We start from the raw sequence: 20,643 nt of genomic DNA, 5'->3' as shown, positions 1-20,643 counted from the left end.
ATGGAATCTCTAAAATGTCTTATATTTTAAAACGGAGGGAGTATCATGCATGTATGATCAAGCTACCAGATAGAATTGAGTCGTGTTCGATAGGACAAGATGCATGCATATATAGACGCATATTCCAAAACTAGATATGTCAAATGAGACAAGATTGCACGTACACATGCAAGATAATTTCTTTTGATATTGGTTTCAAAGTAAGGGCGCTTGGTATGAATGTATTTTAATATAGACGTATTTAACTTACGTGCGTAAATTATCGATACAGAGCAATTTTCAGTCGGAAATCAAAACGACCAGGAAACGTCTGTATTTTTTACAAGTGTATTTAGCAGTAAAACTACAATCCAAACAGAGCCTAAGTGGATATGGATAAAGATAATAGATAAATCATATCGGCTGTGGATATAATTCATCATCAGTCAGATCAACCAACGAAAAAACGCAGCAAAAATGTTGATTGATTTGGCCAGCAGGCGGACGGCGCATCCATCCATGTAAGCTTCACTTGAATCAACCACATGCTCTAGTGGAGCCATGACCTCCGACCGGTGCTACTCGTCTCTCTCTCTCTCTTTACAATCACCCAACCAACCAAGGAAAAAAGGAGGAGATATATACGAGATGATTTGACGAGACGTAACTCAAACGATTGATTAATTTTGTACTACGAAATTCCTGTCTTGTGCGCCTCTCTTTCTCCATCCATATACGTGGAATGTTTTTTTTTTCAATTTTTGTGTACAGATAGGCAAAAAAAATAAACTAGTTTATTTATAAAATAATTCCAGTACGCTACTGCATTTCTGTCTGGTGTAGTTTATTTATACTGAATTAGTTCTGATTGACGAATTCAAGGAGGATTGAAATCTGAAAAACCAAGTCTAAAGTGAGACGCCACCATTCACCTGTGTTGTCCCCAATGAGAAAAGGAAACATAATTTCAACTATTAGCCGGAACAAGGCACCCTATTTCCCTCCATGCCACTAGTCGTTCTATTCATTAATCAATTACTAGGTTATAGAATTTTTTGTCATGCATAGGCAATGATAAAATTTTGTATCTAATTTATCGGCCGATTCAAGGGTTCAACTACCACAACTGCTGCTCCGGTACGTGAAGTCTTTGCGAGCTCCTGTCGGATTGTGAATTATACTTTGAGGTGGTACTTCATCTTATAGCATCTTTGGCAGAACTGGTAAACGCCCATCCCATAAAAATCGTTCACGGGCTCCTGTAATTTTTTTAACGGTATCGCAAGCCCTCTGAAGGAACAGATTTCATAAATCCGTCCAACAAATGTTTTGTAGGGCACTTTTACGAGATCTGTTCCGCGCAGTAATGCTAGTTTTTCAACATTGTGAACCAAATGAAATCATAATATAAAGTAAACATATGAATATAAAAATGTCTGAAAAGCAATTCACAATACAATAATCATTATTATTAAAACAGATGTTCAAATTTGAATAATTATTACGACACCAGATTGTTCAAATCACACACAAATGCAAATGATTAAAAATGGGATCTATCCTCATAGAGTTCCAACGATGCTTAACAAGATCGTGCTTCGTTGCCATGAGCTTCTTTGTGTTGTCCCCGTTTGTAGCTCGAAGGTACTCTAGGGCGAAAACCCTTATCATTGTCTTCGCAAAGACACAAATGCACTTGATGGTGATATATTCTCCAATGCGAAGAAATTCATCCGCTTAGTCGACGGGAACACAATATGCAATCACTCTCATCGACGTCGATATTTTTTGATATGCACTAAAGCAGAGCAAAACGGCGGCATTCTGACGTCGAGTGAAAAAATGGCAATTCTGCTCGCAAGATTTCACGATGCGCATGTAAAGAGACCTACGCGTTCAATATAGCCTACGAAATAGGTGAGCCGGATATGTCGGTACCTCTGAGCTCTGTCCTTCATGAGCATATTGTCACCGAGAGCTCGGTTGCAAGGAATACATAGCCGACCAACTGTGGATCCCGGCGCTTTTTCTTCGGGCCCTTCCCCAATTCATCCACGAGATGCAACTATACAAGATTGTCGACATCACCATCTAGGATCATCTCTTCTATGTCTGAATCATCCGACGAAAACGACGAGGACGAACTCCGATCCATCTAAAAAGTGCATGCCCATGAATTTCACGTGAACCTCACCTATATAAATTGAATAAAATAACTGGAAAATGCATAGGCGGCTAGTGAACAAACCTTGATTGAAGCAAAGCCGGCCGCCACTTTCTTCTTCCCTGCAGGTCCAAGTAAAATAGACCGTCCCTTTCTTCTCCCCAACCGCCAATGCAAAACCAGCCGAAACCCCTTCCTCCGATGCACGCGGGTGATCCTGACCGGTTTCAAGGCTCACCGGCGTCGGAACCAACCAGATCCACTGTCTACAAGGCCACACGCCAAGCTCTATGTTGGATCTTGTCACTAGCGGCGTCCACTAGCCCGCGGAGACAAATGGACACCATCATCCCTCAAATTAGGTGGAATAGATGTGGCGCAGGGCGACGGAGCTAACGGACGGTGCGGGGCAGCAAGAACCGACATGAGGTGTAGCGGTAGCGAGGGCGGGGAGTGAGACGGGAATGAAAGTGAGAAGAAAGGTGATTTGCTCCAAGAAAGGGGATCCGCCAGAACAGGTACTGCTATCATAGATATGGCAAAAATGGACCGGGCTTTGGAGGATCCTGCATTTTTTTAAGATGGACAAATAAACATGATCTATTCAGGATGGTGATGACGAGCTGATGAATATACTTTTCGCTCCTCGTTGGTTGCCCCAAGTGCAAGCTGAAGATGTAGTCAGCAGCAAGTTTTTCCTTACATGAAAACTGTAAGGTTATCGAACCAGGAGGACTTCGAGGATCAACAAGTAGGTGTCCCCTGCTCTGACGCAAGCAGAAGACGTGGACCTGCACACACACAAATAACTTTGCTCCCAACGAGTACAAAGAGGTTGTCAATCTCTCCAGCCTTGTAGTTTGCAAAGGATCAAACCACAAGCGGGAATATTGATAGTGATTGCAACGAAAAAATAAATGAAAGCAGTAAATGATGGAGGTGTAAGCAATGGTGGTGATATGGAACAGAGTCACATGATGTTCACTAGTGATGCCTTTCTTCCAAAAGACGATAAACAACTATGCTTGGGTAAACAAATTACAGCTGGGCAATTGACAGAATTATGAAGGCACCGCAATGCTAATTATGCTACTTGAAAGTTAGAGGCTCAATAATAATGGACAGTACGCCAAGACAAGTAGACCGTTTATTCATCAGCATCTACTTATTAATCATCCATCTTGATATATCTATGCAGAACATCTCACTGGTATAAAGTTGCGAGCCCCAGCCAAAGTGTAAATTTAAAGCAACGGACAACTGCATTAACGAACTATGCGTAAGGTAAACAATTCTTGCAACCATGGTCACAAGCACAATTGTTTTCTCCCTGGTGGCAACAACACATCCCCAGTCTCATGTTTCTGTCACTCAAGCTAGACATCAGGGGACATGAACCCACAATCATGCATAATGCTTCCTCTTGGAGTTACAATCTACTACTCGGCCAAAGCAATACAAAGCAACATAGAACATGCATGAATCACTAAAGAACGTAATATAAAAAAATAATCAAATATATAACTCATAACAATTTGAACATAATCTCATAATCCATTGGATCCCAACAAACTGAGCATAGCAATAACAAGAAAATTACATAGATACCTTGATCATGTAGGGCAACTCACAAGGGCTAATCTTGAAAGCACAAGATTGAAGAGAATACATCACATAGCTACTGGTCATGGACTCATGGTCCAAGTAGGACTACTCACGGCACGTCCGGGAAACGTCCATGGCGGTGGAGAAGCTCCCGGAGGTCATTCCTCCCTCCGACAGGGTGCCGGGAAGAGGTCTCGTGACGCTCCCGATCTTGGAATTGTTGTGGCGGCGGAACGATGGAGAAATTCGCGATTCTGGATGTGATGGAAGGGTTTCCTCGCGGAGGAGTAAATATAGGCCAAAGGAGGGCGTCAGAGGAGGTGGGGCCCATCCAGGCAGCCTGTGGCCGCGGCCAGGGCCAGGCCGCGCCGGGTGGTCGCCTGGGAGCCCCCTGCCCCCCTCTGGCCCTTCTTCGGAGATCTGGAAGCTTTCGTTACGCTGATTTATATATATATTTTTCTTGGAATTTTCGGGGCTCCGGAAAATTGGGTAAAAACCCTGTAAAAAAGACATCAACAGACAGAAACTGACACTGGATGCACTGAGTTAGTAGGTTAGTTTAAATATGTATAAAAAGATATAAAAGTATAGCAAAACATATAACAATTGCATCCAAAAGATAATGAAACAAATAAAAAATATAAATACGTTTGAAACGTATCAAATGGCTAATTCATTCACGTCCCGTAAACTGGCGATTATTTTGCCAAATGAGCCGATTTACGGGATCTGCTATTGGTGCTCGTAGTGGGTAGGAATAATTTTTCCAGTGAAGCAGGTGTGCAGGAGTGTGTAGTGTATGGAGATCTTTTACCTGACTTGACCCACATGTCAGACTGTTGGGACCCATATGTCAGATGACTTGCACCCGAAAAAAAGAGAGTCAAGGAATCACTGTGCACCGGCCGACCGATGCACACACTGACAGCGCACTTGTTGACTTAAAACTATGGTGATTATTATGAACTATGGATTTTTTTTTTTTTGCATGGGTGATTTTCCTCCATAATTTTTCTGATGGATTATTTTGCAAAGTTGTACACATGCGTACGTGTACTTGTGTGCATTATCCTATGCGTACTTGACTGGCCAGATGTGTGGCTACCTCTACTCAGCTCATGTATGCAAGCAAGGTGACATGATTAGATACACCAATTATTCACACATCAGTTAATAGTAAGAAAACTACGGGTGATTGATCAATACTATTATTCAACGTCATGTTGACCATTTGAGCACCCAATTGGGCCGATGTCCACGGCACAAACTAATAATTCCCCCTGTCCACATGTACAATCCTCGCCACAAAGAGAGAAAAATCATGTGAAACGTTATGGCCACATAAAGATAAAGTGATTTTTTTTTGTCTCGGAAAAATAGCCACATAAAGATGTTAGATAGAAGAGATCTTTAAGAAAAATGCTAATTCATACGAGAACATCCAGCATGCATGTATCATGACGGTATCCATGTAAGATCGTAGCCAATTAAGATAGGAAGATAGTCAGATAAAGTAACTATCAAGGTATTATATATGCATGTATTATCCGTGAACATCCAGCTATTCCCTCTATACCAAAACACTTGTAATTGAAAAGAATTAGACTAGTTTTTTCTAACTATAAGTATTTAACTAGAGAGGAAATAGAATTTAGTGGTTAGATATGGACAAGATGCTTGCAGAGATGCATAGTCCAAATTAAATTCGATACGGGACAAGATTGTACGCACACACGCAAGGTGGAAAGTTTGATGTGGCCGGCCGGTCGATCCATTGGGATTAAATGTTGGTGGATCAATATATATATTGTGGCACCTAGTACTCCCTCCGTCTCAAAATAAGTGTCTCAACTTTATACTAGCTTTAGTACAAAGTTGTACTAACCTTGAGACACTTAAGACAGAGGGAGTATGAAATATCATCGGGTGTGGATACATTTCATCTGTCTATTCAGGTATCAATCACAAATGAACCAAACAAGCAAAATGTTTATTGATTTGACCTGGCGGACGGAGCATGCATATAAGGTCACTTGGATGTGAACCAGTCACATATGCTCAGCTGATAGCTGGCCACAACCATAGGTCCATAGACATGATCGATTGACAGAGCCAGCAGCAAACTAATTGATTGATGGAGATTAATAGAGAGGATATGTTTGTTGACTGAAGAGAAAATGAGCTACTCCTACTTCACAACTGCAAATTCATAAAAAGGTAGGCTTGGCAGTTAGTGCTACGCGAAAAGAGTAAAATGCATCAGTTATCGAACTTGTTTATCAGGCTCATTTTGGCCATTTGTATCTAGAAAAGGGCAACTTTGACTCCCTTATTTGTGTCATTAGGCCAAAGGGGCGATCAGATCGACCTATGGCTGCCCATAGCTGTCGAGTGCCCTCACGTGGTCCCTTTCAGGCATGTGGTGTTTCGAGTCTTTTAAAAGAATAAAGTTCAACAATAAAAAAATGAATTAACGAAATAGAAAACAAAAAACAAAAAAAAAATGCTTATGCCCTACAAAATAAAAATTTGTATTAAAAATGTTCATAATTTTGATTTTTTGTGTGTGTTTTAAACGCTTGAATATTTAGAAAAAAATTGTTTGTGTTTGTACGCGACACATCTTCCACGGACTTCCCGGGATCGAGTCCTTGTGGTCACCCATTCCTTTTTGCTTTTATTTAAACGCGAATAGCCCAATAGACAGAAATATCTGCTAGACAATAAAGCCCAAGAGTGGGAGCTTGATCTCTATCCCTCATGGAGTTTACGTGCACAAACATGCAGTACGCCCAAATCATCTGAACTGTAATAGTTTGCATTAGTGTCCTATATGATCATTTGCACAGATCAAATTCAAATATTTCATAAGAAATTGTCCGGCAGCATATTTTCTCGGGGGTAACGAAAAATCTGGTTTCAACCGTTTTCTGAAATATTCGTCTGAGAAAAACCAAAACCCTAGTTACAGTAAGAGAATCATCTGAAAATCAGGGAGGATGAGAGTGAATTAATCTGGAAGGTTAAGTAAATTTTTATAAGTCTTTGTAGGTATAGTATTGTTGTTCTATTTGATAACACATTGCTAGTTTGTTTCGGTGGCTAGCAATATGTTCACTATCAGTGGAGGTTTTCGTTTCCAGAGCTCACACACGCCGCTTACTGCGGCAACCAGTCGGGGCTTCGCATAGCGCGCCCCCCGACTGGGGCCGCCCAGTAGGGGGCGTGGACACTGTAGCATTTTTCATTATTCTTTTTCCTTTTTTCTGTTATTTATTTCATTTTCTATTTTGTAGTTCCGTTTCCTTATCTTTCTTGTTCTTTGAAATTTCATTTATTTATTTATTTCCAAAAATCTTATTATTATTATTTTTTATTCAAAAATTCCAAAAATGTGTGCATTTAAAAAAAACTGTTCACATTTAAGAAAGTATTCATAACTTCAAATTTTTTTGGTATTTGTAAAGTATGTTTGTGTTTTCGAATTTGTTTGAGGGGTTTCATTAAATGTTTTATGATTTTAAATTTTGAATAAATTTTCAAAAATAGTTTCTCTTGAAACTCCTGGACACTTTTGAAACACAAACATTTTTATGAAAGTCTTGAACAAATTTTGAGAATGAGACTATTTTTTTTAAAACAAACATTTTAAGAAAATCGTGAACTAATTTTGAAAAGTAGAACAATTTTTTAAAAACATTTTTTATGAATTCGTAATTTTTTGGTTGAAAACAAATAGATTTTCTTAAATCCATGTTTTGTCTTTAACATTGGGAATTTTTTCAAAAATCATGCAGCTTTACAATTTTTGAAACTCAAACATTTTTGAAAATATGATCACATTTTGATAGCAAGATCATTTTTTACAATTCCTCACTATTTTGTAAAGCATGAACATTTAAATAAAAAATTTGAACACAATTTTGAACACGAGAACATGTTTTTCAATTCAGAAAAAATTTTGAAAATGTCGAACAGAATGAATAGGAAAAGAAAAAAAGAAAGGAAAAAAAGGAAAGAATAAAAGAAAACGAAAACAATAACATTTTTGGAAAAACGAGAACTTTTTTTGAAAATCCCAAACATTTTTTGAAAATCTCAATCATTTTTTGAAGTTGTGAATAGTTTTTTGAAAAGGGCAATTATTTGAAACTTAGAACAATTTTTAGAAGCAAGAACATTTTTCGAATTTGAAGAACAATTTTCAAACATTAACTTCGTTGAAAAAAGATAAAATAACCTTGAAAAATGGTAAAAAAGAAGAAACAGAAAACTGCGTGATCATTAGCCTGCATCATTTTTTGATTTTTGATTTTTTTTATTTCTTATACCCCGCTATACGATACACTCACTAATGGGCCGGCCCATGGCGGACTTTCTCTGGACTGCCTTTATTTTTGGAGCGCGTCAGACTTCTTCTTTAAAAAGACCATCCTACCGTTAATTATGAAGAGGTATCAACAGATCTCCTCCGTTGACGTATTCAAAAGGCACAGACTATGTACTGTGCAAGATTATCAGTATAAACTGAAATTATCATCAACAAAAGCAGAGACTGTACAAAATCTATTAGTATATAAACTGAATTTATTTTACATTATGCAAGTTTCATCTTGTGCTAGTGTACTTTCTAACCGAAGAGATTATGTATTGTATTAGCTGAGCTCCCCCAAATTTTGTCTATTGAGCTATGCATCGATCAGTATAAACAAAAAAGCTGAGAAACTTATGTGGTGAGCAGTTTCTCTGCATAGAAAAAGAGAAATCTCCCCCTAGTAAGTTTCTATGCATCCATCAGTATAAACCAAAAGCATGAAACTGGTCGATGTGGTGAGAAGTGAGCTAACCGGCTCCTTGAGGCAGTGGCGGATCTGGGAAATTAATATTCGGTGTTCCGTGGTGAGTAGTGATCAGCTGCGAACTGAAGGAGCCATGGAGGGAGCCAGGGAACTGAACGTCTGGATTGTGGAGTTGCTCCATCCGGTGAGCTTTGCTCTACAATCGGAGTACTGTTTCAACTACAAGTATTTATGAAGTACATCTTAGCTACTGGTTTAAACTTATGCTGTTTACAAAAGACCACAAGTTCAACAAACTAGCTATTGGTACTTACCAAATTAATTAATAACATAAGCTCTTAGTTTAGTAAACAAGTTACCACTCCACACACCTCAATAACCGTCGAGTACATGATCATACTTGTCCACGACAAGGCGAGACCAAGCAACAACTATCTCCAATGTGGAGCCATCAACTGAGCATCTACAACTATTTGTCTGGCACTGTTGGACAGGAAATTCCACGTGATATTTTCGAACAATATTGAGTCCGGACTTTGAGTCTGCTCCTGTGACGACTCGGAGTGTGCCCTGCAATCCCACGGACACAACATTTCTTGACAAAGAAAGATACCCATCTGATCCTGCACGCATCCTTTTAGAATGACAGTCAAGCAAGACGACTTCTGGCGCGCATCCCTCCGTTGCATCAGCAGGAGAAAACAAGCAAGAAACTTTACATCCATACTTAAAAGGCCACTCCCCTTCAACCACACGAACACCTACAATTGTGGCCTGGATTGCTGGAGAAACTCGCCCAAGTCTTATCTTTGCTGTACAACAGCAATTGCGGATCTCCATGGTGTCGTCATACCGCATGATGGGGTAGTAACTTTGGTTGGCTGTGAATGATGCTTTATCTTCAAACTGTGCTCCATACTTCAATTTCAGTTCAATTTGAAACAAAACAGGTTCGCCAGCCACAATTGCACGCGACGGGCCAATCAAGTGCAAAAAAGGGTCCTGCAAGCATCATGTTCATCAACGTCAGTCACACACATTAGGCAAAATAACAGTTCAGTTTAACTAGACATAGTCTAACAGAGATTACATGGCCATAATTTGCCCAGAATCTCAAAGCAATACTCCATCCGTACCTAAATATAAGTCTTTTAAGATATTTCACTAGGTGTCTACACACGGAGTAAAATGAATGAATCTATATACTCTAAAGTATGTCTATATACATCCGTATGTAGTCCATTAGTTAAACCTCTAAAAAGACTTATATTTAGGAATGGAGGAAGTAGTTCCCAAACAGATCCTACTAATCTCTACCACTAAAATACACCGGGTTTGAATTTGGATTTACAACCGGCAACTACTGCTTCCACACCCAAAGAAACAGCAGGTCAATATCCACAGTCGATTTTACAACCTTTGCATATCTCTACCCTCCGTCAATCACACGGCCATCCAAGCAGGCGGCCAATGTGAGCCGGATTCGCTCGATGCCCGTGTGCATGCCGCATTGCTTGTGCGATATACAGAAATAAACATAACAGTGCATGTGCCCTGCCATCATCCAGAAACAGCCTCAGCAACTGGGAGACTACTTTAATTATTTGACTATTTTCTTGCTGATTTGCTCTATGCTCGGTAAATATGGCAGAAAAATGTCAACATATATACGGCCTGGCCTGCATAACTTGCCTAAATAAGCTGATACCAACTAGTTTGAACCTTAGACGAATCTCCCAAGGTATGTAGCTAACCAAACAACTCAGTTTAAACTACAAACATTTGACAGCAATTATAACTTAATCCCTTGTGAGTTGTCATATAATCCTTTATAGGAGTAACGATTTGACGAGAAGACAGACATTATACAAACCTCTTTCTTAATTCTTTGGCAGTTTGCACTTGACCGGCGGAAGAGAATGTTGAGGTTGTGGTCAAAATCGTCCCGTACAGCGACCATGCCGTAGACATCAATAGGTCAACTAAGATTACGGTTGAGCTTAATCAGTTTGATTGAGTAGATCTGCAAGGCAGGGCCAGCGACGGAAGATAATGGGAAGATTCTAGGCGTGCAAGCTGTGAACTGCATAGGACTCAATGTCGCTGCATAACAAAATCAAGAGATTGAGGACAGGTAGAGATCGAGCAAAAATCAATTAGCAAATTAAAATCTATGCATATATAACAAGGGTTCTATTAATTTAGCGATGTATATATATATACATGAAGGGAATTGCATTGAATTGACCAAGGCACAATTAATTAAAGAGAAGAGGAAAAATCTATGCATATATAACAAGGGTTCTATTAATTTAACGATGTATATAAATATACATGAAGGGAATTGCATTGAATTGACTGAGGCACAATTAATTGAAGAGAAGAGGAAAAGAGGATAGCTAGATAGCAGTATATATATTTTTGCTTACTTATGTCGTCAAAGACACCATGTGTTCTCGTCGAGCTTCCCCACGTAGCATCCCAGCCGGCACGGTCCAAAGGATCTCCATAAGCCTTGGAAGCAGCAGCAGATTTGTGCCTTTTTATAAGCTCCGATATGCCGACAAGTGCATTGGATATGAGATGCAGCTTCTCAATCTTGTCCGAAGATACGGGGATTCTGAATTTTTGTAGAATGGACGCCGAAGAATTGAAGCGATAGAGCAACTGCTGCGTCTCGACGAGCAGGAAATACATTGCATCCTCGGTATGGCAACCAAGGTAAGGCAAATTCACCTTCTTGTTGAGTAGAAGATTGTCATAGAGCGAGAGGTTAGACATGATGATGGGCTTGTTTCCAGTGGTTGCAGGAGCCAACCCGTGGCCCCGGGACGTGGCCTCTGTCCTCAGGAAGGTGATCTCCCTCCTAAGCATCTCAAGGTGGCTAGAAAGAGCAACAACCAAGTCATTGGCCATCTCCTTGCCGCCGGCGTCTCTCACCGGTTCTTTGCTGGAATCCCTCTCCATCTCCCGATCAATCTCCATTATCCCGGACTGCGTCATGATGGTGAGGAGTGCTTGCTCCTTGGTCCAGAGTATCTCCTGCTGATTCAAGAGTATCCTCTGCGTGGCCGGTTCCTTGGCGATGGCGGTCTTCATCCTGAGTTGGTACCGAACATTGCTGAGTCTGTGGTGCTCCTTCCTGAGTTGCTCCTCCATATCCTGCTGATGTTTGCAGCCGGACTCCATCTCAGTCGTCCCCTTGCTAAAGGAAAAGGAATCCCGCTTCATCATCCTTACGAGGGAATCGCCGGAATCCTTGGAGGATTCGCACCGCCTCTCGTTCCTGATCCTCTCCTGCTCCTTCCTCCAAAGATCCCCCTCCATCCCGTTGGGAAGAGAAGAGATGGCTTCGCCCCGCCGCTCGCCTGGTCTGACGCTTAGAGCCGCCGGCGGTCGCCTGGTCTGACGCTCAACTAAGACCTGGAGATCCACCTTTTCCTTGACAAGCAAGGACCAGGCTACAACAACCTGCACCGTGGCGTCGCCAACTGAACATACTGTCGTGCTTGTTTGGCACTGCTGAACAGGAAAGTCGACGTGACCCTTTCGAGCAATCCAGCGACGGGACTTCCCATAGGCTTCTATGGCCACTCTCAGCGTTCCTTGTGATTCCACTGAAACCACTTTCCTCGATAGTTGAAGGTACTTCTCTGATCCTCTAGGCAATCCTTTACCACGGCGGTCAAGCAGCACAACTGGCCTGCAAATGGTATCAATGACATCTGCGGCAGAAGCAGGAGCCCAAAAGCAAATAACCCGGCATCCATATTTGAAAGGCCAACCCCCTTTGGTTACACGTATACCCACGATAGTAGCCTGGAGCGATCTATCAAGCTGCTCAAGTGTTACCTCGGCCGTACAACAGTCAGTGGAGAGCGAAAAGGTAGGTCCATCACCACCATAAATCACGCTAGCGGAGGAAGAGGAACAATCATCTGTACCACCGTAACGGCCTCTACAAAAGATCAATTTTTGCGACCCCGCTCCCTCGATTGCTTTGAGTTCAACCTCAAAGTCAACATGGCCCGAAGCAACAATCGCACGAGACGGACCAGTCAAGCACAAGGAATCATCCTGCAAATATCATATCATCATTATAAATACCTAATCGCAATTGTACAACAAAGTCAGGAGGATGAACAAAATGAGCAAAAAACTGAATAGAGTACATACTTCTCCAATCAATTGTTGGTAATCAAACTTTGGCCGAGAGAATAGAATGTTGCGGTTGCGGTCAACGGTGTCTCGAGCAGCAACCTTGCCGTACACTTTGAGTGGCCAGTTCAAGCCTTTTAGATTCTTTATCTTGATTGAGTAGATCTGCAATGTACTACCGGTGACAGCAGCAGGGGAAGGGATGCTACGTACCAGGTGTGTAGTGTGTAAACTGCATAGGGCTGCAGCACCAAATAAAAAATGATTCCAGCACGTGCATTTCTGTCCAGTGCAGGTACGCGTGGCGAGGCCCAAGATGAGTAGACGTACGTACGCTGACACTTGGACGATCAACCATCGTACGTCTTGTCCACACTACGTACGTGTCCAGCTTAGCCCTATACTATTCCGTTCCATGCATGAATCAGATCAAACTTGTTGTGCCGCTGCTTGCGTACGTCTGCCGGCCTGAATACTACTCCTTATTGATTGTGCCCGCATCCTATCAGGAATTCGATTCAGGATTCGACTCGGAGGACCAAAACCTGCAGTTATTCAGAAAATACACTGTGTAATCAACCCACATAAAGAGAATAGTAATTTCGTTAATTGGAAGAAAGCTAGCGTCAACAATGTAATACTAATAGTAATTTGTTCTGAGAAGGACTGATCGATCTGTTATAAAAGTTGACAAATTAAGCATCTGTTTCAAAGCCGCAGCCAATCAATTTGAAAAACCTAACAAGGCTAGCTTAACGAACGGGCCGGAAGAAAACTGTGTGAATAATAGCGAGCTCATATATATATAGGATAGGATAGGATGCGATTCAGATTCAAATACCAGATTCAGATTCAAGATTGGTTCGCCGTCTGGTTGAGGAGTCCGGGAATACCAGACGGTGACGGGCCGGGCGCAAGCCGCGGAGTCCAATGAGCGAACCACGCAGCCAGGTGTTCCGGCGAGCCACAGCTGCAAGTTCTGCGACGGAGCGGATTGCATCCACAATCCTGATGCTGCCTGGTGAGTGTTCTCATTCTCAACAGGATCTTTGATGCTGGTCACCAAATCTTGTACCTAATTTTGGCTTCATGTATTCTCCCATGGCCCTTCAGGAATGTTTCATTGCAGTCTTGTATGCATAAATTGCCCGCAGACCCCGCCGTCCGTGATTCACGGTGGCCTGAGGGTGGAAAGACCACCTTAATTACTGGCTGAAAAGCTCTGAGACTGGAGTATATGAAAACCCATTACGAGTCGGTCTCTGAAAACCGATCCCCTGGGGTCTGCTATAAAAGCACGGACCGACCGGCCGAAAGTTGAGAAATCCCCCAAACCACTTAGCGGCGGCGGCGGCGGCGGCGAAGCACCTCTCTTCTCTTCTCAACGCCCCCTTCCCAACAAACAACCAGGGATCCACGGCCACCTCTCTTCTCTTCTCAACGCCCCCTTCCCAACAAGGGATCCTCCCCAACCAGGGATCCCCAACAAGAGATGGAGGGGGAACTGAGGAAGAAGAGGGAGATGGAGTCCGGCCAGGAGGGGACGGAGACGGAGGGGGAACTCAGGAAAGAGCAGGAGAGGCTCAGGAACGTTCGGTACCAACTAAAGAAGTGTTGTGAATCCACCATGAACCGGGCGACGCAGAGGATATTCTTGGATCAGCTGGACTTACTCTGGAGTGAGGAGCAAGCACACCTCACGATGATGAGGGAGTCCGGGATGGAGATTGAGAGGGATTCCGGTTCCGATGATACTGATACTAATTCCGATTCCGGTGATGAGATTGAGAGGGTGCACCCGTCCCTCACAAGGATGGCGTGGAGACTCAGAAAGGAGGCGGAGAGGGATTATTTCAGTAAGTTGGCCGGCAAAGATGAGCACGGCATGGAGATGGAGGAGCAACTCAGCAAGGAGCACCAGAGACTCAGCAATGTTCGGTGCCAACTCAAGAAGAAGACCGCCAACGCCAAGGACCCTGCGACGCAGAGGATACTCTTGACTCAGCAGGAGATACTCTGGACCAAGGAACAAGCACTCCTCACCATCATGACGCAGACGCAGACGCAGTCAGGGATGGAGATTGACAAGGATTATTCCGGCCAAGAGATGGGCAGAGATTCGCCCCTCATAACTATGGAGGTGGGACTCAGCAAGGGGACGGTGAGAGACGCCGGCGGCAAGGAGGTGGGGGACTGGGGACTCAGCAAGGAGCCGGTGAGAGACGCCATGGGCTTGGTCGTTGCTCTTTCTAGCCACCTTGGGATGCTTAGGAGGGAGATCACCTTCCTGAGGACAGAGGTCACGTCCCGGGGCCAGGGGTTGGCTCCTGCAACCACTGGAAACAAGCTAGCTGGTCAAGTCATGTCTAACCTCTCCCTCCATGACAATCTACTCAAGAAGAAGGTGGATTTGCCTTACCTAGGTTGCCATACCGAGGATGCAATGGATTTCCTGCTTGTGGAGACGCACCAGTTGCTCTACCGCTTCAACTCTTTCCCATCCATTGTACAAAAATTTGGAATCCCCATATCCACGGACAAGATTGACAAGCTGCGTCTCGTATCCAGTGCACTTGTGGGCATCTCGGAGCTTATCAAAAGGCACAAATCTGCTGCTGCCAAGGGTTATGGAGATCCTTTGGACCGTGCCGGCTGGGATGCTACCTGGGGAAGCTCGACAGGGACACATGGTGTCTTTGACGACATAAGTAAGCAAAAAATACTGCTATTTAACTATGTTTTTCCCTCTTCTCTTTAATTAATTGTGCCTCAGTCAATTCAATGCAATTCCCTTCATGTATATATAAACCGCTAAATTAAACTCGATTTCTAACTATCCTGATTTTGCCACACGGAACCCTTCTTATATATGCATAGATTTTATTCTGCTAACTTTAGTACTAGTTCGATTTCTAACTATCCTCAATCTCTTGATTTTGTGCTGCAGCGACATTGAGTCCTATGCAGTTCACGGCTTACACGCCTGGAATCATCCCATTATCTTCTGTCCCTGGCCCTGCCTTGCAGATCTACTCAATCAAACTCATTAAGCTCAACCCTAATCTGAGTTGGCCTATTGATGTCTACGGCATGGTTGCTGTACGGGACGGTTTTGACCACAACCTCAACATTCTCTTCCGCCGGTCAAGTGCAAACTGCCAAAGAATTAAGAAAGAGGTTTGTATAATGTCTATCTTCTCGTCTAATTGTTACTCCTATAAAGGATTATGTGAAGAGCATTTTTTTTGTGTGACAAGGGATTAAGTTATAATTGTTGCCTAACGTTTTGTAGTTTAAACTGAGTTGTTTGGTTACCTACATACCTTGGGATTTTTTTTGAACATTATAAAGACTGTAGGAGAGTCTCTTACAGTCGTATAAATTATACAATAAAAGAGTTATTTACATGATGTGCATGGTGTGGGCAGAGGGGGGCTTTGCCCACTCCCAAAAAGAGTCCAGTCAGTGGAAGTTTCTCTTAGCTAAACAAGGTGTGACCCTACCTGGGGAAGCTCGACAGGGACACATGGTGTGACCTAGATTCCGTGTGGGACACAGGACACAATGATCATTTTGGTCTGAGGATGGACCAACCATGCAGTGCCTACGTCTGGGCATATTTTTTGTGTTCATTCTGAGTCTGTCAGAAAACAGGATCCATGCAAAAACTTTAAGTTTCATGGTGCATCTATACTTTCAGATCCAACGAAACGCCTGGTCAACAACAATGTTTTGGAAGAATGGCGCATAGTATTTGGCCAGGGTGGTTCCAATTTTAAGTTTCAGTTTTCTGGAACATGTTTCTTGAATTTGATGTAGGTCATGGTACTGCATGGTTGGTTGGATCTGGAACACTCGACCCTCATTTGGCAACAACATATTTGACTTTGCAAAAGTAGATTATGTTCAGTTTTAGACTGGTTCTGTGGTTTTGGAATTTTTGAACTAGCTAGTTGACTGGCTAGAAGGGGAGCCTTGGCGCAGTGGTAAAGCTGCTGCCTTGTGACCATGAGGTCACGGGTTCAAGTCTTGGAAACAACCTCTTGCAGAAATGTAGGGAAAGGCTGCGTACAATAGACCCAATGTGGACGGACCCTTCCCCGGACCTTGCGCAAGCGGGAACCAAAAAGGGAGAGATTGAAAGCACAATTGCTCCCTAGAGTGGTTTTGATAATTGGTCACAACATATGCATCATTGGACTAATATGTTTTCCAAGTATATTTTAGAAAAGTTCAAAAGATGTTATGGTGAAAGCACAATTGCTTCCTAGGGTGGTTTTGATAATTGATCACAACATATGCATCATTGGACTAATATGTTTTCCAAGTATATTCCTGAAAAGTTCAAAAGATGCTATGGCTAAAGGTTTATGTGGAGATTGCCCCTATTTGACTGGCTAGATGTTAGTCTGCTAAGTAGAAGAATTACTTGCCTTTCAAAATGGCCAGATCATGCTTGAATATATGTTTCTTCCCTGTCATGTTATGTTTATTTATGTATATCGCACAAGCAATGCGGCATGCACATGGGCAAAGGCCAAGCGAATCTGGCTGACATTGGCCGCCTGATTGGGTGGCTGTGTGATTGCCGGAGGATAGAGATATGTAGAGGTTGTAAAATCTGGATATTGACCTGCTTGTTTCTTTTGAGTGTGGAAACAGTAGGTGCCGGTTGTAAATTCAAACTCAAAACCGGTGTATTATGGTGGTAGAGATTAGCAGGGTCTGTTTGGGAACTATTTCTTTCAATTGCTTGCCAAATTATGGTCATCTAATCTCTGTTAGACTATGTCTAGTTAAACTGAACTATTATTTTGCCTGATGTGTGTGACTGACGTTGATGAACATAATGCTTGCAGTACCCTTTTTTGCACTTGATTGGCCCGTCTCGTGCAATTGTGGCTGGCGAACCTGTTTTGTTTCAAATTGAACTGAAATTGAAGTGTGGAGCACAGTTTGAAGATAAAGCATCATTCACTGCCAACCAAAATTACCACCCCGTCATGCGGTATCACGACACCATGGAGATCCGCAATTGCTGTTGTACAGCAAAGATAAGACTTGGGCGAGTTTCTCCAGCAATCCAGGCCACAATTGTAGGTGTTCGTGTGGTTGAAGGGCTGTGGCCTTTTAAGTATGGATGTAAAGTTTCTTGCTTGTTTTCTCCTGTTGATGCAACGAAGGGACGTGCGGAAGAAGTCGTCTTGCTTGACTACCATGCTAAAAGGATGTGTGCAGGATCAGATGGGTGTCTTTCTTTGTCAAGAAATGTTGTGTCAGTGGCAAAGCAGGGCACACTTCGAGTCATCGTTGGAGCTTACTCAAAGTCCGGACTCAACAAAAATCGAGAATTTCACGCCGAATTCCGTATCCAGGAGTCCCAGACAGATAGTTGTAGATGCTCAGTTGATGGCTCCACATTGGAGATAGTTGTAGCTTGGTCTCGCATTGTCATGGACAAGTATGAGCATGTATTCGTTGGTTATTGAAGGTGTGTAAAGTGGTAGTGGTTAGACTTTTATCTCGATTTGTGAGCTTAGATTAGGCTTACTATTTTTTTCCAGATATGATATTAGTTTCCCATTTCGTCTAATAACTTGTTACTAAACCCTTTTTAATGTGCAGGTCCAAGCGAGGTAATGTAATGGAGAAAAGGTCTAAGAGCTTATATGTTATTAATTTGGTAAGTCTGAACCAATAACTAATTTGTTGAACTCGTGGTCTCTGATTTTGCAAGCAAGATAAGTTTGAACCAGTAGCTAGTCTGTGACAGTAGCATGACTAGCTAGTGTGAAGCAGTTGCATGCTTAGTAGGATTACTCGAGTCCCATGCTGCTGGTCTCTGTTTTAACCTGTGTTGCTCTGTCTTATAAGCGGTCGTATCTGAGTTGTATTTGTCTGATGCGTGGCCCACTATGGACCAGCATTTATTAAGCTTGTTGCCTTGCCGTCAGAGACTTGGGACAGATGGAAAGCTAACGAGCTGGTCCATTTACTTCCAATCCTTACCCTTCTGTTCGTTGTTAGCCCTAAAAAAATGTTCGTTAATTCGGAACAGGGCATGGATTTGATCCTAAGCAATTTCCTTCTACAACAACACACATGACTGACACTGCCACGTACAAATAGGACATGAAGTTTTAGATGCACATCAACCTTCATTCAGTCTAAAATATGTTAAGCTTCATGCACTAACCAACGCAACCAAAAGTCAAAAAGCACGTACCAAATCAGTCCCGTTAAGCCATACAGTGCAAATTCCAGCATGTCCAGACAGGAATTTGGGGATCATTACAGCACAAATAACACACGCATGTTCACATGTAAGTATTTTTACTCTAAAACGTTAGTTTCAGGGTGCCATTGCTGGCAAATTCTAACAAACAACTCAGTTGCCCAGGTTGGAATTACGCCCAACAACTCAGCATACAAGATAATAAAGAACCCTTTGCAATGCGCAAGTGGAGGGAATTCTATTCCTACTGTCTAACTATTTGGCATCAGTGCCGACTAATTTTTGTAAAATTCACCCCCCTGCACCCAGTCTCACTTCAGCCGGCTTTTGTACAATTGTTTCTCCAGTAACCCTCTACACTTGCAGTGAGTAGGTTTGCATGGTTGCTTCATATCTCCCCAGGCAGGTAGTTTGCTTCTTTCTTTGTCATTGTCTCATCGGCATATTGGGAAGAACCTTGGCCTCATTCTAAGCATTTCGTATGGGGCCTTCTCCCTACTTGCGGTTGGTCTCCCAATGCCTTTCCTCTTTGCGGGCGCCGACAGTCCAGCTAACCTGTTTCCAGGCATAAAAACTGAAAGGTTGTCTCCACTAACTGCAGCTGCTGGTTTAACTTCAGTGCCGCGCTGTATGACTTCTCTATCCACCTGCACAATTGCTCCATTTTCTGCTAGACAATCTTCCAGCCCTGGTCCATCTCTTGTCTCAGCATATGGCTGCATTTCCGCCATATTAGAATTGAGCAAGGCGATGAGCTGATCATAAACACTGGTACTAGCTAGTGTCACCGAGTCAAACCAACTCCATTGCATGCATATACCCCCTCCGTCCGGAAATACTTGTCCTAAAAATGAATATAATGAATGTATCTATAACTAAAATAAGTCTAGATTCATGGATAAGTATTTCCGGACGGATCGAGTACATGCTTAAGTGTCCATAAGAGAACAGGCTACGATGCATGTTATCCCTCTGATAATGGGAAAGTTGTGCCAACAGAATGTCGCGAGCATGTTCGGTCCACCGTTTTACTATACAGTATATGCTTAGCTGGAACTTCGTTGTGTCTCGTTAGGCCAGTCTTGGCAGTTTATGAAACATCAAACGTAAAAATGCCACTGGTACTTTAAACACATGGCTGCAAAGCAAGGCAATGTGTGAAATTGACCACATCCACTATCAAACTCTTCCACATTTCCAAGCATGTTTACCTTGTATGATACTTTCCAGCGACTCCTGACAAAATGTGTGGCTTCTTACAGCTTGGAGGCAACATCGACAGGATCATCACCGAGCTCCGCTCCACCGCCGCGCACCCCCACACCCCCACCCCCACCACCACCACCCATCCAGAGCCTTACTAGCTCTATTGTTTTATGTAGGGTTTGTTGTGCTGTGCCCCCAGCAAGACTTATTTATTTTTTCCTTGTCGCAATTTGCCTCTTGAACATTGGATGGTGTTCAGTTGTCGGTGAACTTTGGATGCTGTTCTGTTATCGGTGCTGTTGCTTTAATACTGTTGAACTTTGGATGCTGTTCTGTTTTCGACGGTCACCCCCAGTATGTATTGAACGTACCTTTTGTGCTTCTCCAACCTCCTCCATTTGATTGGCGACACTCATATAATATGTGCCCAAATTATTCAAACATATCCTATATATATCTGCATGTTGTTGAATGGACAGGTTTGCTGTCATTAATGG

General features: G+C 42.7%; 1 protein-coding gene and 1 pseudogene across 1 annotated transcript; one reads left to right on the top strand and one right to left on the bottom strand.

Annotated features, from left to right (window-relative positions):
• Positions 1 to 10,525: 10,525 nt before the first annotated feature.
• LOC123428978 lies at positions 10,526 to 13,063 on the bottom strand (annotated as a pseudogene).
• A 1,985-nt stretch (positions 13,064 to 15,048) lies between these two features.
• Positions 15,049 to 18,417, top strand: LOC123431365. Its single transcript, XM_045115174.1, has 4 exons — positions 15,049 to 15,413; positions 15,653 to 15,882; positions 17,565 to 18,196; positions 18,331 to 18,417. The coding sequence occupies exons 1-3, from the start codon at positions 15,068 to 15,070 to the stop codon at positions 18,192 to 18,194; spliced, it is 1,206 nt and encodes a 401-aa protein (XP_044971109.1). The 5' UTR covers positions 15,049 to 15,067; the 3' UTR covers positions 18,195 to 18,196; positions 18,331 to 18,417.
• Positions 18,418 to 20,643: the final 2,226 nt, after the last annotated feature.

Source organism: Hordeum vulgare, chromosome 2H (assembly GCF_904849725.1).
Source record: "Hordeum vulgare subsp. vulgare chromosome 2H, MorexV3_pseudomolecules_assembly, whole genome shotgun sequence".
Taxonomy (NCBI): domain Eukaryota; kingdom Viridiplantae; phylum Streptophyta; class Magnoliopsida; order Poales; family Poaceae; genus Hordeum; species Hordeum vulgare.
This window is presented reverse-complemented; position numbering and strand designations above follow the sequence as displayed.